We start from the raw sequence: 13436 nt of genomic DNA on the forward strand, positions 1-13436 counted from the left end.
CCAGCAGAGTCAAGTCATCCTTCTGAGGACATTAAATTGAGTACCATGCAATTTACAGCAGGTTTATAGATAGATAGATAGATAGATAGATAGATAGATAGATAGATAGATAGATAGATAGATAGATAATCTCCCATTACATTATACTACTGTGTTGAGAGCTAAACAGCTGCTGCATTTCAGTGGTGGGTGACATGATCCCTATATCCCCTTGCTCCACATCACAGGAGTGTTGTGGTTAGTGTTCCTGGAGTACTCTTGAGTTTTCCAGATGAAAGGCACCATAAAAGAAAGAAGCACTAATATAATAGAGAAAGGAAAGGTTTGCCCTACTTGTCCTTGGTCAAAATATTTCCTCCTCTTCACTGATGTGCAGCGTGTTGTATGTTGGTTAGGTGATACCAAATGGATAAACAGTGTTTGAAAAGATGAGGATATAAAAAAAAAGTCAACAGAAACAGTGGTTTTACTGCAAAATAGTGGTTACTACTGTTTGCTTCATTTAGTAAAAATGTATAAGCCTAGCTGTATTTCACCTAATTTGAGAAGTGTACATAAACACTGCCTGAAGTTCACTAACACTACTATTCAGCACCAGAAATTTGAGAAGATGACGACCTTTCATGCTTATCAGCACAATCAAAACCTACTGGCAATAGAAGATTAAGAACTAACTGCATTTGGCCTTAACAGGATCTGTCATCATGCTCAGAAATCAGTCATTTGGCTTGGAGACATTTCAGATCCTGTTACCCATCAGAAGGAAGGGATTCCTCTGTAGCCAATAGAATAAGGCCTGAAGTCATAGGTCTAGAAACTAATTAAATACAATTCTGAACAGAAATTCTGGCACAAGTTTGTTCCCCTCACTATAAAAAACCTAGCACAAACAAGAGTTTAAGGTTGCAAAACAAGTGAGCAAGTACATGGCCCTGGACAAAATATTCCATTTTAGTGTGTGTTACTAATTCAGGGCCTTATCTTGAGGGATGCTGACCATTTCCTGCACAATGCCAACCGTCCTCAGCTTCCCACTGATTTCTAAGTGAGCTGAGGTTGCTCAGACCCTCATATGATCAAGCTGAATGTTTAAAAAATAATTCCGTTTTCTGCCTTATCTACTAAGGTCAGGATATTTATTTTCTTTCACTTTTCTACCAAGGAAAAATGTAACTCCAGCCCCACAAAATGGAAAACCTTCACAATGAGAAACAGCTAATAATTGGATAACTGGTGACAAACTATATGGTTCAATAATTAAAATGTACAAGTATGTGTAATAATACTATTATTCCAGAAGATTCTGGGAACCAGAAATCAAAGAGACTTATTAAACTTGTATTCATACAATGATTTACTAAGGTGCTTTTCAACAAGGTAGTTGACCATCAAATTAATCTAAAGCAAATGGCTAACCATGCAGCCACACATTCACATTATTTTGCATTAAATGAAGTACATAGCACAGTAATGATCAATGAAGTAAATTAGACTAGATTAAAAGGCAGGAAAGGATTTTTTTATTTTGGCTCCATTTCTTTGCTCACTGACTTGCTATACAATTTAAATTTCATTTTATGTCAGTATCTTAGTAGAAAGGAAACAAAAAAGAATGACTGAATATAAATTACATTGTCCTAAAACATGTGCTCATACATTGAATTTTACATCTTTACAGCTTTGAGGACACAAATACTTGAACTCAAAAATCATAGCTCTTCAGCTCTTCTAACTTTTCTATGATAAAAATAGGAAAAGATGTACCCAGCAAGGCAAACCAAAATTAGATACTATGCTTATCTTTATTTGGTTTGGCATCAAAAAGTCAGAAAAAAGTATAATGGAAAAGAAAGCTATGTAATACAATCCATTCACAAACATTTCTAAAGTAGTTTCAAATCTGAAAAAACAATAAATAGCTTGTTCTACATACTTGCTCATACTTGCTGTGCTTAAGTAGTGGTGTTATATTATTAGGCTCCTATTACTCCTTATCTAATGTCATCACACATCTCATTTTTCTCAGTATTCCCAGGACTAACTTTATCGCCTCCTATAATCAGAATGGTCCCTTCTGACCTTAGTATCTATGAATCTCTGAATCTATAAACAACAATCGACTTCGCTATTATAATCCTTCCCTCCTGGCTTCCCCACATTTCACCTCTTCCCACTCCAGTCTACCCAAAACAGCTGCTACTAAAATCATCCTCTCCACACCCAATCAAACCACATCACTTACACACCCTCTTTGAACCCCTCAGCTGGCTTCCTGTCTTCTACCACAGAGAATTCAAGTTACACATCCTCTCTTAGAAGGCTCTTCATAGTCTTGCTCTCCCTGCCTACAATTCATTTTCCCAGGCAAGGAACAGATCATGATATTTACTTATAAACTGCACTTTATTGTGCTATGTAAATGATTTTCCAAAATAATGTATTAACTGGGAACCAGTATAAATAACATTCACAGTAGGGTTTAGTTAGGGGCATTCACACTTTAGGGATGGAAGGTTGTGAGTTCAAGATCAAACCCAGCACTTAGAATTGGTTCTTGCTAGGGATACCTATCATCTTTTGGATATCCTTCCCTCAAGCGCCCCCACACACCCAAACAAACACAAAGGCAAAAAGCACCCTGGCTCCTCCATCTGCAGGTAGCAGTTAAAAGCCATGGACTTTGGGGAGGTGTGGGAGGGAAAGGCTCAAACAAACCAAATTAACTTAAAATTCAAAAGGTTTTATTTACTAGCCCAGGACTGACAGCCACCTATGTTTCATTCTATATCGGAGGCAGAGTAGGAGAGATAAAGAGAAATGAAATGCCTATGAAGGCAGAGAATATACTTAGACTAAAAAAATAATGTCACTAAGGTATATATGTTTATCGGCACTGAATCTGAATATGGATTTCAATATTTAAAACATAGTATTTCAAAATTAAATATGTACTATATGCTGCTTTTTTACAAAATACCTTCAATATGTTGTTCAATGTTACGGAAAATATAGCGAGAAGAATCAACTGACATAGCTGTTAACCCAGCACAATACTAATTGGGTCATATGAAAAAAAAATATCTTCATCTAGCTTCACTATCATCTGACCAGAAGACACAAATATATACAGACCACTCTTTCTGTATCAACTCAAATTTACTATGGTAAGCTTTGCTATGCCTGGCAGCCAACGCACAGGTTTTGTGAAAGTGCTTCTACAGAATTACAAAAATGACTAGTAACTCCAAAGTCTACCATTTAGAAATGTTCTTTACAGACCTAACGTAGCATGAATAAGCAAATTTGCCCGGTTCCTAAAATGGGCAGTTGAACAACACTGAGCTGAAACATTTTAATTTCAAAAGTAAGGTCTGGGATGTTGTAAGCCATAAATACTTGCATGGTATAATGTGCATTCAGATCATATATTAAATGTAAATCATGTGAAAGCCTACATACATTTGTGCAGCACCACATGTAAAAATATCCCACATTGCTGGTATAGTACTTCCTGTCACAGAATGAATTCCCATTTTGGTACAGATACCAAGGAGACTGGGAGGGAGTGAACAGGGAAGGTAGGCAACTGCCTATGATAGCAGGAAAAAAACCAAAAGCAATTGATGTGATCCAACCCCCTCAAAAAGAATTCAAAATGTTGGTTGCAAAGTACTGAGAAACAGTATAAACTTGAAGACTAAAAATGTTTCAGAACAATTTCTCCAAGTTATTAAAAAGAAAAGTAGGCCAAATTCTTAGAAGACAACAGAAATATCAGAGCTTTCCTGTTAGGTGTGGACCATACTACACGTTGCAAAATAAGCTACAAAAGCAAGGGGATGAGCTTAACTAAAACCTTACCTTTATTGTTTGTTTTCCCAGGTGATGCTGTTTAAAGTGGGCTATAGGGGGATATTACAATGATGTCACTTAGCCTAAGATTGGTGTTATGGGAAAGTGACAAAGGACTGTGATAGAGGAGTAAAATGTGTTAAAGGAATGAATCTGTATTAATTCTGCATTAAGATTTAGTATTAATACAAATTTAGTAGAATCATAAATTCACAGCATCCCCTGGTCTGAGAGGCTGTCACACGTGCACCATGGTTCTGATTGGTTCTGAGCTGGATAGCCAGAAATCTCTGACAATGACACCCATCGGAGGTTTGTGGTTGTCCTATATTGTTGCTACATTTATACTATATTGTTAAATACAAGTTTGAAATACACTGAGGAAAATAATATTTTGCATTGCTGTAAAGGTATTGGCCAGGGAAAATCCTAATGAGTTAGGTATCCAAACAAACATTTATACTAAAGGCAAATCTTTTGACTAAATATAAACTGTGCAGACCGAACTTTCGTAATATGCTTGCTTTTAGTACCTTTAAAAGAACTGAAATAAGCCCAAAAATGTAATAAAGACAAGATCTTATACAAAACTGGGCTTTGCTCAGAAGTCAGTAGTTAGTTAAAGCATTCAGTCATAAATTCCAACATGAGTAGCATGACATGACGCCAATCAACTGGAAAATAATCATAAAGTTGACCTTAATACATTATAAAGTAAGTTGTAGACAAAGGTTACTCCCTGAGCAAGAACTACAGATGTGTCTGGGTTTAAGAGGAAACAGAAGTTTTAATGATGTTGAAGTGATTTTAGTTCAGTGGGACTGTTTTCCAAACAGCCAGTTTTAAAATGTTAGCACACAAACATATTTTAAAAAAACAAAACAATTAACATAGGGGAATAATTTATCCTTGTTTTTTGGTCAACTGAACTCTAAAAAGAAAAAAATAGAGGCCAGACAAGTCAATATTATATGGGGAAAACAAGTTTGTAGCGTTTATCTGAAATAATATTATGAATCAAATGGCAGAGTCTTTCACTGATCCCATAGATAGAAATATTTCTATTTCTCAAAAGGTTCTTATTGATTGTATTTTTACAGCTATATTATCTTCTCCATTCTCCAGCTTGACTCTTCTGTTTTGTGATGGCACAGGGGTGCTAAACTTGTATTACATCACCACTATAATCTCTGGTTTCAGAGTAGCAGCCGTGTTAGTCTGTATTCGCAAAAAGAAAAGGAGTACTTGTGGCACCTTAGAGACTAACAAATTTATTAGAGCATAAGCTTTCGTGAGCTACAGCTCACTTCATCCGATGAAGGTGCCACAAGTACTCCTTTTCTTTTTACTATAATCTCTGTAAGATTTTCATTTTACAACAGGTCAGTCTTCACTTGCCATTAACAATGGAAAAATCAGCACCTGGCACTTGCCATAGTATTTTGCAAACAAGCATTCTGAGTTTAACAATCTGTAGTATGTATCGATTACTCACCATATCCATGAATGCCTCCTAAAGGGGAAATTATTCACATGCATCATGTTCACAGATCTTCCTGCATTAGTATTTTCCTTGTCAGATAGCTTTTTCTGTGATGGTATTCATAGATGCATTCCAAAACAACTGCATGAGTAGTTAACACCAAGCATTATTGCAAAAATTATTGTATTCCACAAAAATAAAAATATCCAAGCTCTGAGGAAAGACTTTTCATAGGGTTTTCTAGGTACATTTCCATCCATTTATGTCAAACTGGTTAGTTAAAAAACATGAAAGTATATGGTAACTGCGTATCCTAAGTGAAGGCAAAGGTTCCCCTTGATACAATCCAAATTGTTTTGGTGTAAATTAAAGCATCTTCATATGAAACATTTTGAACAGCTGGAAAAGGTTAGTCAAACGATAGTTTCTTGTCATCCATGCTAAATCAGTATTTAGGGGAAAATTAATAATTGCAGATTCCTTTGCCATAGAGTCCTTTAGAAATGAATATTGCTTTTTCTTCTTTCTTAGACACATATTCATCAGTGATCGCTTTAATGGAGTTTTCCTTTCTTGTAAGCCCTGTACAAAGATTGGTGGTTAAAAACCTATGTACATCCAAAGCAAACTTCTTCTCTGAATTTTGATTCTCAGGGTTTATTTCTTCATCTAAGAAAGACAGAAGGAAGTGTGCTTTTTCTGCTCCATAGGACCGGACTACAATTAGATACTATCATGAATATAAGGTTTTGTCATGATCAAATTAATTTTGATGTCTAACCCCATAAGGCTGTCTGCTCCTTTTAAGTAAAATGACTACGCTATTGATTCTTTCACTGCATAACCTAGTTCTAATTTGATGTTATACTTTATATAAAAAACATGTGCATGCATTCAGATTTTGCCACAAAAAAGGAAAGCTTTAAGTCCTACATTATCTAAGAATTCCTTCTCTGCTCTCCTTCTCTCCCAATTCAGCAAACAGTAGTTATTACTCCTGAGGCTCTGACAACATCCTTGGGAAGGTTCTTAAGATCAAGCCATGCAGACCATGTATATATTAAAACAGTGCAGGCAGCATGCTCTTAATTTCTTTCTCCTGACAAGAATTGCCAACGTACCCTCTGAAATCCTTGGATCCTTTCATACTACGTCTTTGCTCTCCTGTTCAGTAGCAGCTCAGGACACTTGCAGACTCTGTGGCACTATTACTCTGCAGCAGAATCTGCTCCGGGCTGCAGTGAATGCTGCCTGACAGAGGATGTGCTAGCGTCAAGGGGGCCCTTTAGGTGGGTTCTCTGACACAGTATATCCTCCTGTGCTTTTTTCAACAGACAGAGAGTAAGCAGGAGAGGGGTGTTTGTGGGGGAGAGGCAGGGGGACAAAACAAAAAGAAAAACAAAACCTTTCTTTAAAAGACCCCTATTTCTCTGAGTAACTACAATAAACAAAATTTAAAAATAATTAAATATGTAAATGTTAAATAAAGAAAACATACACCTAGGACAAAATATTGTACTGTATTTTTATTTGATGTCTAAAAGACGACAGACTTATTTTTCATTTACGTTTTCATGTGCCTAGACCGTAGTCCATTTCTTTTTTTTCTTTAAAAAAAAAAAAAAACAGTTTATGCTGCCCTATGACTCAAACTTCAAATAACCACTTGCCCTTTTGGACAGGAAATCCTATACTATGAAAGCCAGCTACACCTTCAAAGGCATCAACACATGCCATAAAACTGCTTGTTTGATTAGGGAGTGGTCTGACTAGGGAGTGCTGTGATAAGACATTGCACTGAACATTTTTATGTCTTCTATTTCCTTAAGATTGTTTCTCCTGCTGACACAGCTCCATTCAACAATACCCCAAATTAGGCCTAGCGCTGTTGATGCCATTTTGGAACAAGAATAAAATAGTAAACTATCTGAGTCCAATAGTGTATTGGCAATAAAATAGTATATAAATTCAGTAATAAGAATGGCCTTACTATTTGCATACAGACAGCAAAATATTCATGTACTTGTTTTAATTACTGTATTTCAAAGACTTATGGTACAAGATAAAGTACATCTCAGAATGTAAAAGAGCTCTGGCAACCTTCTGTCCTGCTACAGTATGCCGGAGGAAGGGGGGCGGGAAGAGAGAGTGTTTTCAATAAAATGCAGCCATCAGAATTTGAAATTTTTTTTAAAGATTGAGAACAGTACATTTTATTACTTATCAGTAGCAAGTCAGAATGAGAAACAAAATGAATAAGCACATTTAATGAAGGTAAACAATTCAAATAAACTTTTTAATGGCTTGGTAAAACCATACTCTCTTACGTTATGGGACTTCATAATATGTAAAAAGCATGTACCCTATACCCCCTGTTGGGGCTAATTGCAAAATACATTAAAATATAATATAAACAAATACTGTGAAATTATATAGAGGCATGATTCATTTCAATTATTCAGCAATATTGCCTTTAGTCCCTCCAATTCCCTACTCCTTTGATTGACAACATATAAGCGACATATTAAGAGTACAAATTTTGTCAGATGCTTTCTTTCTTTGTTTTTGTTGTTTGTTTCTTAAATTTTTGTCTCTCAAATATGTAAGTCTCTTAAATTTCCCCAAAACATTCCCCCATTCCCCCATCTAAGAGCCCCAGCTACTCTGCTCTGCTATTGCTGCTCATCCCACAATGAGAGTTCCCTTCCCTTTATAAAAGGAGCAGGGACCCCCTGATATCTAAATGTCCAGTTAAAAAAATGCATTAACCCTTGTAGATATCAACAAAGGCCCTAAAAATCTAAAAGGGTGCTCTCTTTCCCTCCCTTCCTTCCCGCCTCCTGCAGCTGCATTTGTGCTTACAGTGGCCAGAGGAAGTCCCTGATTCCCATCTGTTTTGGCCCTGCCTCCAGCACTCTGGCAGTAGCGTTTTTCTCCCATGTAGTGTGAGGCTCTTAGGGGAAAATCAATAACATTATAATAGTAATATATAATAAAAATTGTACAAGTAATTGAGAATAAAACTATACCAAATTGATATAGAAATGTCTGGAATATGCAAAATAAAGGATAAAACTCATCAAAAACCAGGAAAATAGAATAATAAAATCATAAAAATGTAGGCCTGGAAGGGACCTCAACAGGTCACCTAGTCCAGTCCCCTGCACAGAGGCAGGACTAAGTATTATCTAGACCATCTCTGACAGGTGTTTGTGTAACATGTTCCTAAAAACCTCCAATGATGGAGATTCCACAACTTCCCTCATTAATTTGTTCTAATACTTAACTAGCATTACAGTTCAGAAGTTTTTCCTTATGTCTTACCTAAATCTGCCTTGCTGCAATTGAAGCCCATTACTTCTTGGCCTGTCCTCTGCGGATAGCAACAACAATTTCTCACCTTCCTCTTTATAACAAGTATACTTTAGGTACTTGAAGACTTGTATGTCCCCCCTCAGTTGTCTCCTCTCCAGACTAGACAAATCAATTTTTTTTCAATCTTTCCTTGTAGGTTTTCTTGTTTTCTAGAACTTTACTCATTTTTATTGCTCTCCTCTGGACTGTCTCTACCTTGTTCGCATCTTTCCTGAAGTGTGGTTTCCAAAACTGAACACAGTTGAGGCCTTATCAATGATGAGTAGAGAGGAAGAATTATTTCTCGTGTCTTGCTTACAAAATGATGTTCACTTTTTTTTTTTTTTGCAACAGTATTACATTGACAACTCATATTTAGTTTGTGATCCATGATAACCCCCAGGTGCTCTCAGAAAAGAGAGAAATCAAATTTTTGAAGGTAAGAAACTATGCAGAAACCCACCTTACCAGATATTTGTGCAAATGAAACTAGGAGTATTTTATTTGATTCACAAAGAAAACTGGAATAACTGGACTAATTAGTAAAATTTTGTCAGTATGGATACACTGAAAGCACAAACAAAAAATGTACAGTTAACTACAAGAATTGTAATCAAATAGACATCCTCACTAGAATGAAGACATCTTCATCTCACATACATACCCAATTTGTTATGCTTATGAAGCCCTTTCAAACAATGTGGAAAAGGAAACCAATAGCTTAAATATTTGTTTTCATTCATCAACAGCAGTATGAAAACTGCTAATCATGTATTGATGAGAAGTAGGGATATGACAATTCCCTCATTTGGAATGGATCTGAACAAAAATTCACCTACAATGTAAGTGTTTAGATGCATTCAATTCTCCCTCAAAAATACAAAGATTAAAAAAACCCTGTCTAATGTAGCTAGAATTATGTTCCATTATCTACAGCAGAAATACAGTAATTAAAAATATATATTGGCTAAGCCATATAAAAAAAGTAAATACAAGAGCTGGGGGGGGGGAATCTTCAACAAGTATTCATTCATTTAAAAATGAATTTGCTTCAGCCATGCTTAAATCCCTTCCTTGTTCACTTTGTGCAAACATGCAAGTCAGTGAACTTTATTTGTGTGAATTCTTGCAGAAAGCAAATCATAGATTTGCATGCTTCAAGCGCTTAGAAATTATCTTATTTTGTGGCCTAACTAGAAAAAAATACTAGTTTTTCTAAAATTCCTTAATACTACTTATCTGCATTATTTCCCTGAGATGTTCAAGTCTCTTTGGCTTCATCAAGCTCCCCTCCTGATTATAACGGTTATGCCCATTTATCCAGAGTACAAAAACAATACCATATAATTCACGTGACCAGTCTAACTACTACAGTGTGATACACTAATATTAAGTACTCAAAGTGAATAATTTGAGTTCAACCCAAGAGAGAAAAAGCTGGCTGACTCTTGCACTCTTCCCCACATTGCTGTAATCTCTTGCCTTTTCAGATTGGTTGAGGTCCAGTGGATTCTCTCAAGTTCCTCCAATTATTGTGGAGGCATAGTTGTGATACAGAAGACTACAATTTATAAGTCTAATATTAAAAGAAAATATAGGAATTTTGTGTAGTTTGTCAGAACTTGAGGCTGGAGAAGTTATGGTCTTCCATTCCCATATCAGTCTTTTCAGAGGAGCTGATTTGTGGGTGATCTTACTCTCAGGGGCTGCTCATTTGTGCTGAGGATAATTATCTGTAGGCACTTGGCTTACTGACCTGCAGCTTTCTGTAGACTTATAGTGTATCTTTTACATCCCCATACCCTGTATGACTGAGTCAGAGGAATTGGTGGAAGGAGGTGGCATGGGAGGGGGGGGAGAATGTTAATGTCTCCCTCAAAAAGAAACCAAATATCCTTCCCCCCTCCCCTTAAAAAAAGTACACTCTGATACTACAAATCTGTGGTGCTGCTTGGAAAAAACTAGTCCAATCCAACACCCTGGCTCCCTAGTCTGGTCACCACTGATCCAGCCCCAGGCCCATCTCTTCTTTTTGATGTGAGTGGTAATTCTACATAAGATCAGACCTTTTGCACTCTAAGGGATTTAGCTACAGCTCTTCATTTTCTCTTTGTGACACCCTCCCCCCAGCTCCCATTGCATAGGTGTCTCTAGTCCTAAGTGGGGAAAAGAAAGAGCAATCATTAGCAGTAATGCCACTGTGAAGGAGAGCAAGAGATTACATTTAGTCTAGTTAAATTGTTTGGTATAGACTTAACATTTTCAAATGGAGATTAATTGTTTGGTCAGTCTAGGAAGTCAATTTGCCTCTCATGCCCTAGCTTCCCAATTTGTTATTGAAAGCAGACCTCACACTGTGTGTAAGGCATCATGTTTTTCAAGAAGTTACCAATTAACATGAGACTGACATTGTACTAGCTGTTTGGATTCATATCTAGTCGAGAGTCACAAATTCCAAAATAATGACATTGCCATAATCTTAGCAAAATAAATATGAATATTACTCATCATCACTGAATCTCCCATAAACAGTTTGATAGACTTTATTTTAAGAAACCAAAATGACCCTTCTCACAGTCGTAAAGCAGAAGTGGTAAGACTACTTATACTGTAAACAACTGAAGCCAGGTCAGATACATTTCCAGCAAATAACCATGATATTTTCTTTTACACAATTACCTCCTGCTAGTTTTGTTGTCGTTTTATTTCAAACCAAAGTAATAGTTCAGACTATTCTATTCTTGAATAATATATTAGTTATTTGTACTTACAAAAGATGAATAAAACAATTTATTCCAGTATAATATTGAGACATTAGACAGTTCAGTGTAATATCATATTATCCTTTTTCTGTAGGAGGAAACGTATGTAAATTAAACCTTTGCCTAAGATGGTACCAAATGATTTTCACTTGAATACACTGTCTTATTCATAAGGAACCCACTGACAAAGGGTGTAATTTTCAGAAAATCAGGCTCACAGTGACTGTTTCAATACAGTCATATAAAAGACCACTGTTCCATTTCAAGTCGATTCTTGTTTCTGGACCAGAAGGGAGTGTTGCAAAGACAGCACACTCAGCCTATATGGATGGGTTAATGTAATATTATTAGGAGCACTGATAGATTCCACATGGAGTTCTATCTAGTCCTGTTCAGCCAAAAGACTGACAGCTGTGGGACAGGATTTCAAAGGTGGTAGTGGAGTGTTAATGGACGAAATCTAAGCATTTTCAAGAAGTGCAGACTATCCCTCTGGGCAAACAGTTTGAAATATTGGGGATTGGGAAACAACTTTCACATGAAATATACTTTGAATTTTGTAAACTGGAAACTCAGCAATACCTGTTCATTGACATGAGCAACAACCTCCTTACAGTGTTATAGAAAGAAGTTGACATATCCCATTTATGGTTTATTGGAGAACATTAATAAAAACCGGTTTTCCCAGATTTGGGAACAACTATGCAAAAAATGGTATTATCCTTGCCAGTGTTTCATTCTTTGCTAATTCACATATTGGCCTACTAAAGATAGCTTTTATCCACACTGGAGCCAGCATATACAGTACTGAATATTGTTATACTTTGAAAAGGAATATGAAAATACATGAAGCAAGAAATTCAATGAGAAGGGAAATGATGGCACTTAGAAGAGGACTCTTCCCCTGACAATTATTCTTGTATCCTGAATAGAATACAGAACTACTCCTGGGGGGAATTCTGCAGCAAAAAAAAAAATTCTGCAACAAAAAATTAAAAATTCTGCACACAATATTTTCAAATTCTGCATATTTTATTTGTCAAAATAACACAATGTAATCACACTGGTTTCAATTATTTTTGTTGATTTATTCCAAAATACCTGTCAGCAAGTATGTCAGTAACAACACAGACAATAAAAAAAATTCAGGAAATGTTTTTTGACAAATGGATTCCTTACTAGGCATATTAATACAGAACTCTGAGTAATGATTCATTTAAACTACAATATAGAAATGTATTTCCCACACCCTTCAGAAACAGTGCAAAGGCTTGGGGGCGTCAAGGGTAACGGAGGAGCTGAGGGGGAGGGAAGTAATTGCTGGGAAGAAGCCTGGGTGTGAACTGGGAGGGTTGTTGGGTATGGGTGGGGAAAGTATGGAACAGGGTGTTTTTTGGAGGGGTGGGAGGGGACTGTTAGGGAGCTTCCCGCATGCAGACCCTGACTGACCGCAGCCTCTTCCATTCAATCAGGCACATCTGCCCTTGTCCCCATGTGTCCCTGTACCCTGTAGCCTGATTTTAGATTATGTATTAATTATACTGATTACTTAAGAATGCCCAGTTATCACTTTGAGGGTTGCTAGGTTCTTGGCCCAAGATCAGGCCTAGTATTATTTAAATTATTATATAGTTGGGAACCCTGATGTGCAGTTGCAACACTCACAATATAGGAACTCTTTTATATTTACAAATATACTTTATTAATACATTTAGCACAGTCACAAACAATCCAACTTAGTAAGATGGATAGAAATGCTACAGAATGTACATCTATATATTCACACTGTCCCTTGTAGAACAACCTGAAATGCTAGCCATCATCTTCCTCATTACCATCACCGTCCCCAACATCACCAGTGGCCATCATTCTGGCACCTCCCATGACTATATTTCTCTCTCCTATTGCCCCTAAGGTGGGATGCCACTTTTATAATTTGTTATGCTGACACCGTTATGTTTGATGCATATTCAGTAGGAGATTTT

General features: G+C 36.5%; 1 protein-coding gene across 3 annotated transcripts in view; it reads right to left on the minus strand.

Annotated features, from left to right (window-relative positions):
• PDE4D (phosphodiesterase 4D) overlaps positions 1 to 13436 on the minus strand; it is a 1154521-nt gene that overhangs the window by 485798 nt on the left and 655287 nt on the right. Inside the window, exon 1 of one of the 3 annotated variants that reach the window (XM_038401476.2) lies at positions 5348 to 6577. The exons of the other annotated variants lie outside the window; for them this stretch is intronic. Within the exon in view, the coding sequence (XP_038257404.1) occupies positions 5348 to 5394 (47 nt within the window). The 5' untranslated portion in view covers positions 5395 to 6577. Of the gene's footprint in view, positions 1 to 5347; positions 6578 to 13436 lie in introns of those variants that run through there. 3 annotated transcript variants of the gene reach the window in all.

The sequence above is a fragment of the Dermochelys coriacea genome, chromosome 5 (assembly GCF_009764565.3).
Source record: "Dermochelys coriacea isolate rDerCor1 chromosome 5, rDerCor1.pri.v4, whole genome shotgun sequence".
Lineage (NCBI taxonomy): Eukaryota > Metazoa > Chordata > Testudines > Dermochelyidae > Dermochelys > Dermochelys coriacea.